The sequence below is a fragment of the Cucurbita maxima genome, unplaced genomic scaffold (genome assembly GCF_002738345.1).
Source record: "Cucurbita maxima cultivar Rimu unplaced genomic scaffold, Cmax_1.0 Cma_Scf00025, whole genome shotgun sequence".
Taxonomy (NCBI): domain Eukaryota; kingdom Viridiplantae; phylum Streptophyta; class Magnoliopsida; order Cucurbitales; family Cucurbitaceae; genus Cucurbita; species Cucurbita maxima.
Genome location: NW_019272041.1, coordinates 3,309,051 through 3,327,068, shown reverse-complemented (window position 1 = coordinate 3,327,068; position 18,018 = coordinate 3,309,051). Strand labels below are relative to the sequence as shown.

General features: G+C 38.0%; 4 protein-coding genes and 1 long non-coding RNA gene across 6 annotated transcripts in view; 3 read left to right on the top strand and 2 right to left on the bottom strand.

Moving 5' to 3' along the window:
* The first annotated feature begins 142 nt into the window (after positions 1-142).
* Positions 143-1,765, top strand: LOC111498808 (zinc finger protein ZAT5-like). The gene has a single exon (XM_023150184.1). The coding sequence runs from the start codon at positions 925-927 to the stop codon at positions 1,615-1,617; it is 693 nt and encodes a 230-aa protein (XP_023005952.1). The 5' UTR covers positions 143-924; the 3' UTR covers positions 1,618-1,765.
* A 1,628-nt stretch (positions 1,766-3,393) lies between these two features.
* Positions 3,394-4,938, top strand: LOC111498271. Its single transcript, XR_002720756.1, has 3 exons — positions 3,394-3,587; positions 3,695-4,199; positions 4,629-4,938. It is a non-coding gene; the product is annotated as an uncharacterized LOC111498271 (long non-coding RNA).
* On the bottom strand, positions 4,485-6,578 carry LOC111498270 (ras-related protein RABC2a-like). The gene is made up of 6 exons (XM_023149378.1): positions 6,209-6,578; positions 5,907-5,975; positions 5,611-5,676; positions 5,244-5,365; positions 4,956-5,084; positions 4,485-4,857 (listed from the first exon to the last, which is right to left on the bottom strand). Exons 1-6 carry the CDS (start codon positions 6,345-6,347, stop codon positions 4,750-4,752), a joined length of 633 nt encoding a protein of 210 aa, XP_023005146.1. The 5' UTR covers positions 6,348-6,578; the 3' UTR covers positions 4,485-4,749.
* A 1,788-nt stretch (positions 6,579-8,366) lies between these two features.
* On the top strand, positions 8,367-11,139 carry LOC111498269 (splicing factor 3A subunit 2). The gene is made up of 7 exons (XM_023149377.1): positions 8,367-8,617; positions 8,707-8,876; positions 9,370-9,446; positions 9,578-9,643; positions 9,784-9,858; positions 9,944-10,018; positions 10,550-11,139. Exons 1-7 carry the CDS (start codon positions 8,466-8,468, stop codon positions 10,937-10,939), a joined length of 1,005 nt encoding a protein of 334 aa, XP_023005145.1. The 5' UTR covers positions 8,367-8,465; the 3' UTR covers positions 10,940-11,139.
* Positions 11,140-11,392: 253 nt separating this feature from the next.
* Positions 11,393-18,018, bottom strand: part of LOC111498268 (phosphatidylinositol 4-phosphate 5-kinase 9-like) — a 7,758-nt gene continuing 1,132 nt past the window's right edge. The window contains exons 2-10 of one of the 2 annotated variants that reach the window (XM_023149376.1): positions 17,795-17,847; positions 15,885-17,281; positions 15,216-15,383; positions 14,462-14,627; positions 14,058-14,168; positions 13,611-13,798; positions 13,210-13,367; positions 12,305-12,467; positions 11,393-12,052 (exon numbers count right to left, since the gene is read on the bottom strand). In XM_023149376.1, the coding sequence (XP_023005144.1) occupies positions 11,773-12,052; positions 12,305-12,467; positions 13,210-13,367; positions 13,611-13,798; positions 14,058-14,168; positions 14,462-14,627; positions 15,216-15,383; positions 15,885-17,146 (2,496 nt within the window). In that variant the 5' untranslated portion in view covers positions 17,147-17,281; positions 17,795-17,847 and the 3' untranslated portion in view covers positions 11,393-11,772. The remainder of the gene's footprint in view (positions 12,053-12,304; positions 12,468-13,209; positions 13,368-13,610; positions 13,799-14,057; positions 14,169-14,461; positions 14,628-15,215; positions 15,384-15,884; positions 17,282-17,794; positions 17,848-18,018) is intronic. The other variant, XM_023149375.1, reaches the window with a different exon arrangement.

Here is an 18,018-nt window from a genome sequence, read left to right as displayed (position 1 = left end):
GGGATGATGCTTTGCTTAGTGATGCTGATGCGCCACACCCTTACGTGCCATGGGCAGCAGGCCACCGCAAGGCCCTCACGCCAAGTATAATCCTCTTATTTCTCTCTACTCTTTCCCTTTCTCCCAGTTTTGTTCTAAAAAAAGATTGAAACTTTCGCATCTTTTTTAAAAAATAACCACAACCCATTTCTTGATGTAGTGTATAATTGGTGAATTTAGTGTCTTTTTAAAGAATTATGATCTGGAGTTGACGGAAAAAAAGGAGAGAAATTAAATTAAAAATCACCCAACCCACGTTGCTCTACATTACAATTGTCCAATCATTGGGTGGACCATGTAAACATGGGGTGGTGTCATATGGCATACTTAATAACTCTCCCTTTCCCTTTCAATTAGATTTTTTTTTTATATGGCTCACTCTAGCTCATAATCTAGATACGTTTTTATAGAAAGAGGTTTCCATACTCTTTTAAAGAAATCTAACTTAACAATATAGGTTACTGGTAGGCTTGACATGTTATAAACTAAGTTTAGTTGATATGATTAAGACATATGGGTTCGATTGAGAAATGGTTAAAAACGTGTTTGATTACCTAAATTCTATAGTTAGAATGGGTTGGTTAGAATGAGAAGATGGAAGGGTTGAAAAAGAGTTACTCCCAATCACATAAAATGAGATGATATTAATGAGGGGATTAAGGGAATAGCGCAAATTCTGTGGTTCCAGGCTTGCAAACTAATCCTACAGAAAGGAGTCGTGGGGCAAAAGTAATGGGCGGAGGGGTTTGCTTCAAAGCCAACCGAATCTCACTCCTTTCCTAGCCTCCTCTCACTTACATTGCATCTTCTTCTTCTTCTGCTCTGTTCTATATATATAACTTCCTGTCTCGTCCTTTTCCATATCAGACCTCTTTCTTTGCATCAATGGCGGAAACCCCAGATGAAAATCAAGCCCAATTCATCAAGGGAAAGCGAACCAAACGCACCAGGCCTCCCTCTGTTGCTTCATCTTCCAGCGCTGATTGTTCCAGTTCGTCGGCGGGGCTTACAGAGCAAGAAGAAGAAGATCAAGATTTGGCCAATTGTTTGATTCTTTTGGCGCAGGGGAGAACAGGGGATTGCGCCTCTGTTTTGGTTCAACACAATCAATCTCTGTTCGCTTATCAGTGCAAGACTTGCGATCGTTGTTTTCCTTCTTTTCAAGCCTTGGGTGGACATAGAGCTAGCCATAAGAAACCCAAAATCTCTAATTCTCTTCAAACCCACGACCCTCAATTTCACCTCTCCTTGCAGTTATCCACCGGCCGACCACCGGCGAGTTTCGCCGCCGGTGACGTCGTTAAGTCTAAGGTTCATGAGTGTTCCATTTGTGGAGCGGAGTTTTCTTCTGGGCAGGCACTTGGTGGTCATATGAGAAGACATAGAGCGTTGACCTCTACGGCGTCGGTGGCGAGTAGAGGTGCTACTGCTACGCCGCAGTTGCAGGAGTTGATGATTAAGAAAGAGAGGAATGTGTTGGAGTTGGACCTTAATCTTCCGGCGCCAGAGGATGACCGGCACCGGACGGCGGTGGCTGTGTTCTCCGCCGCATCGTCACTGGTGGATTGTCATTACTGATTGATTTTTTTTTTTTTTTTTTTTGGGTCTTGTTGCAAAGGTCGCATCATATGCACCAAATTGAACCCCCCATCAATTGGGATTTAATTAATTCCCCTGTGGGGTTTGAATTTGATTATTCATCAAAACCATTCCATTTAATGTCTCATTAATTTGGGTAACTTCATATCACTTCAAATTCTACTCAAAATGACCAACAATATGTTCTACTTTCTTCTGTAATACTCAAATTGACACTCTGTAACTTTAGGTTCTAATTTGTGGGCAAGGAAAAGAAAAAGGTGGGTTCGTGCGTTGGACCATTTTGGTTAACTATCTTCTATAAAAAAAAAAAACGTGTGAGAGACCAAATTATAAGTTCAGCGCGAGAGAGGATGGATTGAGTATTGAAAGGTAAGAAGGAAAAGGTAGTGGGAGTGGACTAACTGCCCTTTTTTATGGATCTAACTTTAATACCCAACACACAACAAATCCAATGCCCATCAATTTTAACATTCTTTTTTTCCGACCCTGTCTGTGCTTTGTATGCACCAGACTTCAGCCTCCGGTGAACGAGGAGGACAATTTTGTGACCTTTAGGCCCAACTTCGAAGTCAAAAGTTCAGAGAAACTATAAATGGCGGTTACGAGGACGATAATGCTCTCTTTCAAGAGGACGGTGTCATCGAGTTCGATTCCGTTACTCCCACTCACCTCCGCGACCTTGCTAATGCCGTCCAGCTCGGCGAATTTAATGGCCTACGAACCTCTCTAGGTTCAACTTCTTCTTTTCCACTTGCTAGAGTTTTCTGTTCATCTTTCTGGATTGTTCACTATCTTGATTAGGTCGAAATGATCTTTTTCAGAAAATTTGATGCGTCCTCGTCCTGAAAGGAAATGTTTCGATTCAATTTGTAGTGTGCTTCTCGTTATATGTATTTTCGCCGTTCTAATACTATACTCTGCAAAGTCGGTAGTCTCGTTATCAGTTGATTCTGGAGGTGACACTGTAAGTAGCTGGTTATCTTCGATGTCTAAGTTTTATCTTTTTGGATAAGAAATCTAAGCGTTGTCAAATGCTTGTCGATAGATTGTGGGAAGCCAATCAACCAAATACTTGCTAGTTGCAACAACTAGGTTATTATTCCTCCTTGTTGATGCTCAGAGAGTCATTGTTCTTGAAAATGTACATTGGCTTCTTCAACAGTCGGAATAATTGACTTCAAAAGTGTACGAATGTTGTTTTAGCATTGTATCTTTAATTCAATGAGGTTGCTATACGTGTAACCATTTGTTTTACAGTCATGGTGCAGGAGTAGCAATTCCTATGATGTAACAGCCTAAGTTCATCGCGATAGAGGTTTCCACACTCTTATAAGTAATGTTTCGTTCCTCTTTCCCTTCTTGAGAGCGCAACGTCTAGCTGACACACCGCATTTTAAGTAAATTCGAAAGGAAAAATCTAAAGAGAATAATATCTGCTAGTAGTGGGCTTAGACGGTTATAAATGGTATCAAAGCCAGACACTGGGCGGTGTGCCAACACTGTGTTTTAAAAACCTTAAGGGGAATCCCGAAAGGAAAAATCCAAAGAAGACAATATCTGCTAGTGGTGGGCTTAGGTTGTTATAAATGGTATTTGGGGCAAACATCGGGCGGTGTGCAGGACGCTAAGCTTCCAAAGGGGCTCACAATCCACCCCCTTGGAGATGGGAACAAAACATTTCTTATAAGGGTATGAAAACTTCTACGTAATAGACGTGTTTTAAAACCGTGAGGCTGACTGCGATACGTAACGGGCCAAAACGGACAATATCTACTAGCGGTGGATTTGGGCGGTTACATATAGTCTCATTCCTCTTGAATGGATCTTTTCAACATTACTTACTTGTAAGGCTTCTTGGCCATGCTGCAAGAGGTGAGCATGCCGCAGTTATAAGGTAGCTGCTGGCTTCAGGGGCATCTCCCACCAAGGAAAATACATACGGGACGGTTTGTATTTTCTGTAGATAAGGGAGATCTGTTTGAAATGAGTTTTCAAATACTTAAAAAAAGTCTTTGGTATTACTCATTTTGTAAGTTAAGCTTCGGTTTAACAGGCCCCAACTGAACTAGCCGATTCAGGGACGGAGGCCAGAACGAGTTTGGAAGCTGCCTCAGCTCACATGGCGGTGGGTCATACATGTTTATTCTACAACAGAGCTGCAAAATATAATTGAAAATTTGAAAAATTGATATTCATTGATTAATGTAGAAGATTAAATTATGTGATTGATTGACTTCAAGCTCAACATTGATTCACTTAATACCCATTGTTGGTTGATTTATGAAGCTTGTTGATCAACCTTTAATTTCTTCGTTCGACCAAAAACATGAAATGATTCTCCTAAAAGAAAATAATGTGCTTCCATAATCACCACTAGATAATTGCTGGTTGGTAGTGAAACTGAAAAAGAGGACAGTATATGGCTAACCATCAGGCATCCACTTCTTTATGAAGCAAAATTGTGGATGGGGGAGGAGTTTCCTGTCATTGCCCTTCCAACAAAAAGGGTCCAAGCACTTGCAGTTTCAATTTGGTGGATTTGTTGCTTGTCTATTTTGGTAATTTCATCCCCATTTGCCTCTCTGTCTTTGTATTTCAATCACTTTCACCAACACTATTTATGCTGGGAACCCATTTCAACATAATGCAAAAAGACAGAAAATCATTGTGAAGGAAGCTCTCTTTCAAAATTATTAAGAACAAAAAACAAAGCCTGAATCAAAGTGGGTTCTTGTTATCTTTTTCAAATCTGTGATGAGTTGTTCCAGAACTGCAAATTCCCAGTTTGAAAACCATGAAATTTAAGCAGTTGTTCGAAGAGAGCAGTCGTGTTTGATCCCATATGATACAAGCCGAGTTTGGTTAGTATAGATAGGTAGAATACAATGCCATAACAATCCAAAAGATGGGAAGAAAAACTGGAAGGAACAAAGGAGGTTACTATATTTGATTTTTTTTTTTTTTTTTTTTCTTGTTTCTTTCTTCAGCTCTTAATTACAGTCATTTAGGCAAACAAACAACTCGATGACAAGGAGGAGCAGTAGGAGACATGTACAGGAACTGTCGATATGGAGAATCGTGCTATATCGACGTTTCGTACTGGAGTTTTTAGAGGCAGCAACTTGCAGTTGGTGCAGGCTGTAATTCTTGCTGCTTCAGAATGTTTCTTTTTACAACAGTGGATCCTTCTTCAATCAGACTAGGAGCCTCCATTATCTGCAACACAAGAGACGATGTTTTTAAGAACGAACGACCGGACGAGGCGTTTGGTTTCTCGAGGTCTACTACTTGACATTGGTCTGGTAGAAATATACCTTCAATGCCAACTCTTCAAAGCATTTCTCCACATTCTCTCTGGTTTTAGCACTGCATTCAAGAAAAAAGGATCCAAGCTCCTTTGCTAGAGCAATCCCCTCCTCCCTGCTCACAGCCCTTTCAGATTCCTATGAACACACACATCAAGTTCTATCATAAATCTTAGAAGCTTTCCCTAAATGATCATCGAAGGGCATTAGCCAACAAATCTTAGGAGAACGATGGTGTAAACACTTAATTTGGGACTGTTTTTTTAGAACGCCAGAGGAAGGAAGAAAGAAACTTACTCTGTCAACCTTATTACCAATAAGCATCTTGACACACTCCTTATTTGTTGAGTAGAGTTCCACTTCTTTAGCCCATACGTCCGACAAGTTATCGAACGTTTCTCTCCGTGTTACATCGTACACTACAACAAGATCATAAACACAACACTGTAAACCAGACAGATTGACAGAAGAATCAAACAAAATGTTGATGAACAAAACCAATTGCAACTGCTGTTATAGGTTTGTAGCACATTCTATTTCCAATCAAACTTATTTCCCCCCACTGATTGTCCTCCGTTTCGACTCGAGTTAAGTGAACATGAAACACCGAACACCCAGATAAATCTTAGCTCAAAAGACAAAGAGATCAAAGTTTGAAGCATACCAAGAATGATCCCTTGTGCACCTCTATAGTAGGAACTTGTCAATGTTCTGAATCTCTCTTGTCCAGCTGCAAGAAACCAAGGCTTAGACAAGATCAAAAGCAATCCATACAAAGGGAGAAGCAAAGGAATTGATATTAGAAACAGTAAAACTATTGAGATTCCAGGCTTTGTGCAAGCCTTCTTCTACCCACATCTTTTGAAAAGGGAATAAACAGAAACAGTTCTTAGTTCATAAAAGTTTAGAATCAAAATGAAGTGAAATCCCTAGAATTTGAACCACAAAAAGGACAGATACCAGTGTCCCAGATGGTCAGCTTCAACCTCTTCCCACCCACCTGAAGCAGCTTGATCTTAAAATCCACACCTAAAAAGAAACAAACAGTCTTTAAGACAAAACAGATCCAAACACAGAAACCAAAAACACAACAAAGAATAAGAACATGAGAAGGGCATCTCCAATTCATCCCTTTTCCTTCAAATTCCCCACACCCAAACAGATTATGAGCAGAGAAGCATTTCCTCAAACAGGTTATGAGCAGAAAGTTTAAGCAAAAGAAAAAGTGGGGTTTAGTTGGTGTGGCAAAACAAAAAACATACCAATAGTAGGGGCAAGATTTTCAGCATTAGTAGAGATAAAGCTGAGAAGAAGACTACTCTTGCCGACACCTGAATCGCCGATCAACAAAACCTTAAAGGACAGATCGTAGTTGCTACTCTGGCCGGAAGAAGATCCCATTTGGATGATCTTCTTCTTTCAGGAATGAAACAGAATTCAGAGAGAGTAGAAAAAGGGAAAAGAATTGGAATTATGTTTTATTGTTGCAAGAAAAGAGAAGAATAAGTTCCAAGAAAACGGGGAAGTGAGCGAGCACCAGCTGAGACAACAACGTATTTGTTCTTTGCCCTTTCCCTTTTTATTCACCTTTCTTAAGATGTTATGTTTTTGGAGAAATCCATGGTTTTGTCCCAACGCCACTGCCTGGGATTGCTGCTCCAGCAAACTAGTTTCTTCTAAACAAAGCTTTTCCTTCGAATAAAGTTTAATTATGCCCTTTTCTTTTCTTTTTTTTTTTTAATATCCGTTAAATTATAAATTTTAGTCCCCTAAATATTCCATATAAATAAATTTATAATTTTTATATTTTTATATTCCAAAACGTTTTTGAATTTGGAAATAAAGTTGCAACTGTTCGTGTGGAATCATTGTCGACAATTACTTTTTTTTTAATTTTGTTTTCTTTTTCCCTCTTCTTGGGATTAAAAGGAAAAGAAAAAATTAAAAAAAAAAAAAAAAGTTTCACCCAAGTTTTGGAATTGATGGCTCAACATTTATGTAACTGTCCAATCCATCCCTCTTGAGGGCAAGTGTCCTCTTCGACTCTGATACTATTTATAACTGTCCAAGTTCATCGCTAACAAATATGGTATGTTTTGGCCCGTTACATAGTGTCATCAGCCTCATGACTTTAAAACGTGTTTGTTTAGGGAGAAGTTTCCACACTCTTATAAGGAAAGGACTCATTCTCCTCTCCTCCAACGAACATGAGATCTCACAATTTGCCTACATTCTCCTCTAAAGTAGCTACGTTATCTATTTGTCGCTTCTAATCTTAGATATTAAATGAACTAAAATTTATGTAATAAACATGTCACGTCATCATTTAATTTACGTTATGAATGTGTTGTCGAACGAAAATGAAACGATAGATGTTTAGCATGATGGGTGAGGGTGGACCATTTTAGACAGCTAAAAGCAAAGCAAAGCCAACTTTGATCTATTAATTTATTGAGGTGTAGTGGGAATCAGTCATGATTAAGGAAGATCATTATGAATACTCTTACCCTTTTTTTTTTTGCATCATAACGTTGTTTATTATAATCGGTCACTAAAATCATGTTTATACGGGTTAAGGCTAAAATGTCCTAAAATGTATTATAGACAGATATGACTAGTTGTCAATTGTTCATACTCGAATTATATGCTATCAAAACAGTAGTTGTTGCTTTTTCACTTTTAGCCTATAACATTATTTTCATTAAAATTATTTTTAACGTATTTTCTGCCTCACGTTTTCTAAAATATTTTTCTCAGACGTGATTTGAGGCTCAAACATATGCTAATATCGTTTACGAAGTTCAAATATACACCGTCGACTTGTTGGTAGGAGTAGAATAAGTGTCGCATAATCGATGTCTCATTGTCTAAAAAAATGTGACTTATATAGTTCCGAAGGGCAGATATTAAGGAAAAATGAATTAATTATGTACTAAAAAGAAATAAAGAAAAAAAGTTAATTAAATTAAAAATACATGATTACGTGTGTTTAAATCTTAAAACGTGAACCACAAGACAGGTCCACATGAAAATTATTACTGGAGTTCGACAAGGACAGATTATGGCCACGTGGCCTATAAAATACTCTAAAATGTAAATACTTTATTTATTTATTTTTCTAAACTTTAATATATTATTTTATAAGTTCCTAATTTTTTAATAATATTTCATTATTCTTAATTTATTGGTAATTTATTTAGATTTCATAAATTTATTAAATACAAAGGAATCAACTAAAATAAAATAATAAAAAAAAAGTTGATTTATTATTATTATTATTTAATTTTTTTAATCGAAAGAGGTTGCGAAGTGGTGGGCCGTTGAATATTGGAGGTGTAATGTGGAAATGATTATGGGCCTTAGCCCATGAGTGGTCATTCAGACTTCAGGCCCTACAAAGTTTTCATTTCGTCGATATGATAAACAGGAGGGCTTCTTAGGTCGCCGGAGAAAGGAGAGGGCTTTTTCTCAGTCGGAAATCGAAATTCAGTAAAGAAGCGACGCCGGAGTTTGACGGCGATGGATAGAGAGTGGGGGTCCAAGCCGGGAAGTGGAGGAGCGGCCTCTGCACAGAATGAAGCTATCGATCGGAGAGAGCGTCTTCGACGGCTTGCTCTCGAGACCATCGATCTCGCCAAGGATCCCTACTTTATGCGCAATCATCTTGGAAGGTCCTCCTTCTCTATTTCTCCTCCTAATTTTATCCGTTCTTTTGGAAAATTTTGAGTTGAATTGTATTTCTTTCGGTGTGTTTTTGTAGTTACGAGTGTAAGCTTTGCTTGACTCTGCACAATAATGAGGGAAATTACTTGGCGCACACACAGGGGAAGCGCCATCAGACTAATTTGGCGAAGAGAGCAGCCCGTGAAGCCAAGGAGGCTCCTGCTCAACCTCAACCCCACAAGCGGAAGGTCTCTGTTCGCAAAACAGGTAAGCATTATGCTCCCCCTTTTAAAAAAAATTCCACATTAATTTTGGATATGAGGGTGAACCATAATGTTATTCTTGCTTGTTTGTAATCTTTGTGAAGGGTTGTTGCCAAGCTAATTTTAAATTGCTTTCAGTAGTGACTTTTGTATTTTCCACCCCTTGCAATTGGATTGATAATGTGCTTGATTTCGCCATTTATTGCAATTAGAACTATAATGCCATAATGGTTCTGTTTGTTCATTTATAACTGAAGTGTGATAGCTTGAAAGGGCATTAGGAATAGCGAGTAGATTTCTGTTTATGTCAAGTAACATAAACATGTATCCAACCGACACCAAGTCAAATAAGAGTCCATGATTTGAAATGTTCATTGTTTCAAAGTGGTTTTGAAATTTTGAAGTTTTGGTTGTTGTCTTAGTTGGATGTATTCATATTTTTTTGGTACTTAAAATGAAGTTTGTGTTAATTATCTCCTTTTCTGGCTTGCTTTCAGTTAAAATTGGGAGGCCTGGTTATCGTGTAACAAAGCAATTTGATTCTGAGACAAAGCAGAGATCTCTGCTTTTCCAGGTATGGCTTTGTAGTTCATACAAAACACCTTTGTGTATCTGTTGAAGATGATATTATTTTGCATTACTCCATTGTATTGTGTCTGTCTTGCCCTGCCCTTCCGTTTACTTGTATACTGTTGCATCATGCAGATTGAATACCCAGAAATTGAAGACCTAGCAAAGCCAAGACATCGGTTTATGTCCTCTTATGAGCAGGTTCTTTGTATAATTGAATAGTACCTAAGTTCCATCATTCATATGCTTTTGAAAACATGATATTTCCTTTTACCACTTCTATCGCTATTGGAATATCTTTTTAGAGCTAATTTTTCTGTCTTTCTTGTTATTATGTTCAGCGGGTGCAACCGTTCGATAAAAGATACCAATATCTTCTGTTTGCAGCTGAACCATATGAGATAATTGCATTCAAGGTATTTGAGTCATGCTATTTGTAAAAGCTGTTGATCAATGGCTTAGCTCACAGTTCCTAAAGATCTTTACATGTATGCATTTTAGGTTCCAAGCACAGAGATTGACAAATCCACACCAAAATTCTTCTCTCACTGGGATCCAGACTCGAAAATGTTCACGGTTAGGTTCTTTCAATTTGTTAGAATACTTTTTCTATTCATTCACACCCTTAGCCCACTACTTACAGTTCAGCTGTATCTTAGGATTTGATCTATAACTTTTCAATGAATGAATACCTTTTCTTCTGGAACCTACTTAGTTATTGTACCAGTCTATTGTAGCTTGTATTCGCTGTAACTCTTGCTGGTCGTTTGAATTATTGATTGAATAGATTGCATCTTGATTCCCCTTTGCATTATTTTGGCTTTGGGCCCCTTTGTGCATGCAGATGTTTGACTAGCTTATTTAGTTGCCGTCTCTTCATATGGTTGATCTTTTGTCTTTTCATATTAAAAAATTGACACTCTTTCCATAATATATGTATTCTTGTGTTTAAGGACTCATACTTCACCTTGCAACCAACAGCCTAAATGGCTTCTAGCTTTCCAGCTGCATGTAGGGCATTGTTATTAATGGCACGGTTTACTGTTCTATTTAGTTTTTGGTGTCCAACTTCTCTAACATGGTTTTAGCAAACGTGAAAATATGCAGTTGCAGTTGTATTTCAAATCCAAACCACAAGAGGCAAACAAGCCACAAACTGTGCCTGCAGCCAATGGAACGGTGCCACTGCCGCCACCACCACAAGCTCCACCACCGCCCCCACCTCCACCACAGCAAGGGGCACCACCAAGAGTTCCTCCTCCTCCGATGCCTGGATCCTTGCCGCCTCCCCCTCCTGTAATGGCAAATGGTCCTCCTAGGCCAATGCCTCCTGGTGGAGCTCCGCCCATCCCTCCACCGCCTCCAGTTGGTAATAACACAATGGCGAATTTCACTCCTGGTACTCAGATGAATAGACTTCCCATGCCACCTCCCCCACAGGGATTCCCAGGCCAGGGTGTCCGTCAGCCACCTCCACCGCCACCCAATATGGGATAGGCCACAGAATATTAGTTAAGTAGAATGGTTTGAGAAGACAATTTGGTACTGGACGTTCGGTGGACTTTAATCGTTGGCCTCACTAGTGAAAGTTTGAAGCACTTTTCCGTTGTATCGTCATATTTTGGCATGTAGAATCTTAACATGCCTTGATTGTTGTATCCTTTCAGGCAAAGTAAAAGAATTTTGTTAATTCTATGTCCAAAAAAAAAAATTGTTAATGATCTTTATTTTCAAGGTGAAGAAATGTTTTGCGTTTGCTCTTTTTAAAGAAAAAGCTTGTATTTCAGCCAAAATGTTTAAGCAACGTTATTTTTGAAAGATACAACTTTAAAGTATTTAATGGGCCATTAAATTTTATAAATGCAGGTTTTTAAACATATGTTTGGAAATTTAATGATTCTCACCAACTATCAAGCACGCATAATCCACTGAACAGTACAACATGTATAGTTTTCGATAAGAATATTCAAAACACTGATTTAGTAAATTTGAAGGGAAATTTCCCTCCCTTATTTCGTTTTCAGTCGGGTCTTTCTCCAGAAACAGAAGAATAAGGGGAGAGACAAGGTCGTAAAGATCAACATGAATGCAGTATAAATTTGAACTCTGAAACAGAGAAACTACAAGAGTTGATGTTAGAACGTGGAAAACAGTAATTAAATAATGTACAAGCATTTGCACGACCTGACCATTGCCACCACCCTCCACAAATTCCAACCTGAAGGCTCTCCGATCTTCAATCTCTGTATAAAATGCATCTGTTGCAGCAGGAAATCTTCCCGGGGGGAGGGAATTGAATTGAAAGGATATGCATATACATGCCACATTTTTCAGCCTGCGCGAGCATTTTGAGGGAACACTCTCTGGATAATGAACTGAAGAAAACGTTGGGAATAGAATGTAGGATCAACTGAAGAGATGGATATTGAATCAAATTGAAGAGATTTGTATGCATGTTCGATCTTCTTGCTCATGTTGTACTCTTGTAGAATATCAATAATACCCAGATATAGAACCACGTCGTAGGCCTCGTGAAACATCTGCTTTTCTTCTTTTCCTGGAATTTGCTCTGCTCTTGCTGGCATGTTCACGCCAAGTTGGATTTGGAGTCTGCATAACAGAGTGAGAAGAGTATCGAGTAAAGGTTAATAAACTAGAACCTTCTTAGAACTATAATTTTACAACAGGCTCCAAACACTAAAACGTGCTTGAAGATATATCTCTCTGTCGTCAAGCAAAAATGATGACCAGACATTGAATTTTTTGAGAGAATCAAAAGAAGTGGGCTGTCTTGGTCTTCCGATGTATCCATAATATTAATAGTTAGGGGAATGAGAATTTTGTGAGGATGAGAAGTAATACCTTGCAGTACCAGGCAACAGAAGATCCACTTCCCCATCCCCAGCAGCAGATGATGCTCGTAAACGGCTGCCTCTTATGTGGGAGCCGACAACAACACTATCATCGTCTATGCGAGGTACTAAAACAAGACCTTGTGGGTAGGTTGATATGTCCTCGAAAGGATCTGCCATTTAAAATTAGCAGCTAATTTTGTTAAGTACTTCAAATCAAATCAATCAAAAGACCAACCAACTGGGCCACTGGCTATACACAAAATTATACTCAAATATAATAATGAAAGGTTTATGAAGTTCAAGTATGACACCGCACAAAATGCATGACAGGAATGCTAGATAACCAAAAGTATCGAGGTAGGTAGATTCTTCCGATCTTAAGCTCATTACCAAGAGAGATACAGAAAATGATCTTAGGCGGGATAATCGGCAAGTTACTGTAATTGAATTGACATACGTGTCTTCCGTCAATATCAAACTCATGTTCAAGTTGAGTCATGGTATATCAAAAGCCACAACTAGTGGAGATAAGAGTAGTATAATAAGAATTCCTTTAATATTCATAATTTCATATGAAAATGAAAAATATTTGTCAAACTTTGAAAACTATCTCAGTCCCTCAAATTTGATTACCAAGCATTATACTAGCAAACAGAATAATAAAATTCTAAAATTTGGAGCTTCACATTCATAACCACTTGATTTTGAATCTCAGAATATCAACTGCTGGCATCACTTTAAAATAAGGAATCTTCAGTTTGTGATTTCTTCAACCCGTGTAATTTTTAACTATATAAGCCATTTAGCCTATTCTGTTATGAATTATATCCTTGTTTACAATTCGACGCCTGATCGATTATAGACGATAACTAGAACTATTAAAAGATAAATATGTTCTCATTAGATACTAACCCTCCTCCGCAAGAATTCCCAATCCATCAGCCCTCATGCTCCGGTTGTAGGATAAATGAGATTGCGGCTGCTGTGGGGCACGATAATGCACACCCAACAAAAGGCTATAGTCCATGATATTCTGCACTTCTAGGAATTTACTGTCAATCTCAATCTGCCTGTATTGAAGAGAACATGAGATGTAAGAATAGGACGTGTTTATATGTCCTTCAATGTTGAAAAATGCTCGTTCAGCAATAGTTGTGCAGAGGCTATCATTAATTCAATACAGGTACTGCGGTGTGTCAACTAACATGCTTGCAAGAAAAAATAATTCTATGACATACTAATGTTTAGTCTGTATGTTTGCTTAGATGAGGATAGCCTTAGAAGAAATAGAGAATAATTCAAGTACGACTTACTTTAATAAAGCCTCTCGCCAAGTAGGTTCCAAATAAAAGGAGTAGTTCAAATCTAAATCCTTGAGTATAGTGTTTTCATCTATTTCAACTTTGTCTGCTGAACGTCCAAGGGAAGAACCCTTCAAATCAAATCTCCGATGAATTCTTAACTCTGTGCAGAACATATTTCCCATTACTACAAAGCGAAACTGCACAAAAATAAAATATTAGCTGATGAACATTAGTTGTTTGAAGTTGTTATTTAGTGATTTGAATTACAAAGCAAGTTTGAAGAACAACATTAAAAATCACATGGAAACTATAAGGTCAGAAATCACATACGATATACCAATATTATAATTTTCTAACAATAGTTTAGAGCCTGTTAACATCTAAAATGCATCATATGTGGAAGAACCGAAGAAAGCCAAGACCAAGACAAAAGCTCCAAGTTTTGGTGCTTAATACCTTCTGACCGCTGGCTGGTTTGATTCTATGAAGACCAAAAAATTTTGTTATAAGTGTATTCTCATATGACCTCACATGATGATGATAATCTGGAAGCATCCGTAGAAGAACCTATAGCAGAACATGCATAGGTGCGTTATTTGCATATAGGAGAATAAAAACACAAGGAAAATTCATCCACTGCAGTGTAATCTGGCAAACTTTTTTTAAAAAGCTAGAGCACTATGAGGATTATCCAGCATAATAGTTTCTTTTTCTCCCTTTTCTAAAAGCACGTGATGAGGTTGTGGTAGTTTCTTGACGTTGCTTAGAGAAATTTACAATTTCGATGAAAACTTAATCGTTGCATGTAGGGGTGTGTCACAATTTGAATGCTTAGACATTGCAAGTAGAGATGAACACACCTTAACTTCTGATTTTCGGAGTGTTTTAATCATGAAACGATCATCTTGGGACAGAAAGAAGACACTACCACTCTTCCCAGGTGAAGATAGCTCTCTAAGAGCATCATTTCCGCAGATGGACATCATGTAGTCAGCAGCATCAATCTTAAACATCTCCCTCAGGTTCCTATAATGAATTTTTATGAGGGCTAGAATCAAGAGGATGCAAATGAAGAATGCATTCAAGTATTATTTTGCACATCTCTTCCTTTCAGAACTGCAGTTTTTCTCTCTTGCAACCTTAGTAAATGGAAGTCATTGCACAGAGAACTAAGGGACTAATCAAGTACATTCCCCTATCCCAAAACTAGACAGAATTTAACAAAACTTTGATCTTCAACACAAAGAAAAAGAACTGCATTATAACAAGCATGTAAGAAAAATAAGTTGACAGAAAGAACTAAAAAGATGACCATCCTTTCTAAATTATTTGCATACAGTTGCTAACTAAAATATATTGGATACTCCCGCCCAGAAGAAAATAGATTTTTTTAAAAAAGTTAGTTTTGAAACATGGCAAACTAAACATTCTTGAAAAAAACTATCAAGAAAGAATCTTTCCTGAAAAAATACTGCATCCCACGACTTAGCATATGAATGGATCAATGAATGAGGATGTATAGAAAAAAAATTTGGGCTATGGCTCTGCATAAATAAATGAACCAATGTATGAATGAACAGTGTACATAAAATGTTGTAAAGACTAGTATATAACCTGAAGACCATTGGACAATAATCTTTCCATTTAAAATCTTCCGATTGATGAGGTGGAGTCAACTGGGAACCTTCTTTAGGGAAAGTCATCCAAAAGCTTGCTCGAGGACCAAAGTCTGAACTCCTGACTTCTCGCCTTTGCACGGGTGTAATTTTTCCCACAGTATATCTGACCACATTCTAATGTATGTTCAACATTAACTTCTCAAAATTGTTAAAGGGATAAAGACCAGAGAATGCCCATGTTTTAGCTATCATAGATAAAGAAAGATAATAACAAATCAACAATTAAGGCATTTTCATGGGCATGAATAATGCAGTAGGAACTAGAAAGCAAACAAGAACTTTGAGTTGATGAACGAAAAGTGCGATAGAAAGTACCATCCTTGATCCCATAAGTTTTGCCGGTTTTAGAATTTAAGCCCGTCCTTATTTAGTCCCTTTTCTTCATGAATATGTATTCCCTGGTAATATTATTTTTAAGACGGTGTGTCTAAATCTAAACGATACTTGTGATTACTACCTCCATACCGACGAAAGAGGTTAATATAATATAATTATCAAAATCCAGGCACAAGCAACAAACGCTAGATAATGAAATAAATGTTGGATACTTTTAAAAGAAACATAATGGGAATTTTTTTTTGTTAATGTAGCTAAATGAGCATACCTGATTCCGAGTTGTAAACTGAGCATCAAATCGTAACTCCTATGACCTTTAATGATCATCTCACCTGGTTTATTAACCTCTTTGACCAGCTTTTTCTGTCTTCGTCTTGCTCTTCTTGATGATGGTGAGGAAAAACTATTATCTATAACAAGTTCACTAATAAGTACACCTTGCATATACTCGCGTTCCAAAATTGGGATTTTTGTATCTACTACATTTCCACCCATTTCATAGTCTGAAAGTCCTGATGAAGAATCGTGCCCAAGTACTTTTTCAATTGATACCTCAAGACTCCAGCGCCTTTCAAGCGAAACATTTTTAGAGCGATACTGTTCCAGATTTAACAGACTACCCTTTGAGAGCTTATCAGATGTAACACGAGAGGATTGCTGGTTTTCACCAACCTTAAAATTCCCCATATCCCCTGATATAGCATGATGAATATGTGCATGATTCTGCTTTCGTGAATCAGGTAACAGCCCTTTTTTTCTCAAAGCCTTCAGGTAAATTTCTTGACCTGCTGGCAGGCGGCTTCCTTTTGGATAGAATGACCCTTTTCCATCCTTCAGACCCCTAGTCCACGTCCCCACATAGCAGCCTCCATCACTCCACATGTATACCCCAAACCCATGCATCATACCGCTCAACCAGTTTCCTTCAAATGAGTCACCATTTATCCAAGTAAGGGTTCCTTTCCCTGACATCGCCCCTGCTTTCATGTTCCCCAAATAAACATTTCCATTAACCCACGTATACTTCCCGGGCCCTTCGGGTGTTCCCCGCATCCAAGAGCCTTCAAAAATATCTCCATTCGGATAGACTTGATAACCTAAACCATGCTTCAAATTTAGTTTCCATCGTCCTTTATAAGCCAAATTATCAGGACCGGTGTATGTTCCTGTACCATGCATATAACCACCTGAAAATTCACCTTCGTAAACTGCTCCAGAAGGAAATCGAATTTTTCCATTCCCATGCCTCATCCCCCTTCTCCACTCACCCTCATATATACATCCATCTGACCACACATATTTCCCCGTGCCCTCAGGGATGTTACCAAGAAGAGACCCAGAATACAATTCCCCATTGACAAGCAATAGCTCCCCAACTCTGAAGCGAGCGGACTCAGAGGTATGAACAGTTTCACCATTTATTATTGCAGACGTGAACTCCTTACTAGTAATGGCATCAAGAGATTTTGTTCTCTCGGCAGAAGAAAGACCCCCTTCCACGATATCAACAATGGCCACAGGGCCAGACATGCATAATGCCCAAGGGAGTCAATTTCGTACTAGAATATTAATTTCCAAAGCACCTCATCCGCTATAAGGCAGGATTTTGTAGAAAGAGTGCTTACCGCAGGAAGAAACTAGTGGCTCCAACTTTCGTTCTTTGATCTATTAATAGAACAAATAAGAGACTTTTTAGCATGAGTACAGAACAAAGTCTTCCCGAGAAAATAAGATAGGTTTAGGGAACATGATGAAATCCATTAATATTCCCTGTGAATAACCTCAAAATATGAACAGAAACAAAAACAAAGAAAAATCAACTTTATATATTCGCAAGTTTTCAGGAAAGATTTGAGAACAGTAAGATTCATAGGTGGTAAGAAAGCAAAGAACCAAAAGAAAAAAAAAAAAAGCTGGAATGACAGAAAGACACAACGTGAACAGTGTACAGGGAAAAGTGGAAACCAAACGAGAACGCAATCAACTCGACAGCTGTGCGTTAATTGAACTCTCGCTAACCTACTAAGAAAATGGAATCGGCCACCCTCTTCAAAGCTAGTATTTGATAAACAAATGTTGCGAACACATACAATACAATCAAGCTCGTTCTCTTTTCATAGCTCTGAAGCCAGACTAGAGGGGAAGCAAAATCAAGTGACAAACGAAAACCAATTCCACCTTATCGTCAGAATCCGTGACATGCGTTCAAAACCATGAGCACAAGGCTGCATCTAAATAAGAAGATTGATTCTCAGAAAACAAACAAACAAACAACGCAAGTAAATTAATAAATAAACTCATAACTTCACCATTACACAGTTGACTTTCCAAACATCAATGATTCAAAGGAAGTAGCAAAAAAAGGAAAAAAAAAAAAAAAAAAAAAAAAAAAAAAAAAAAAA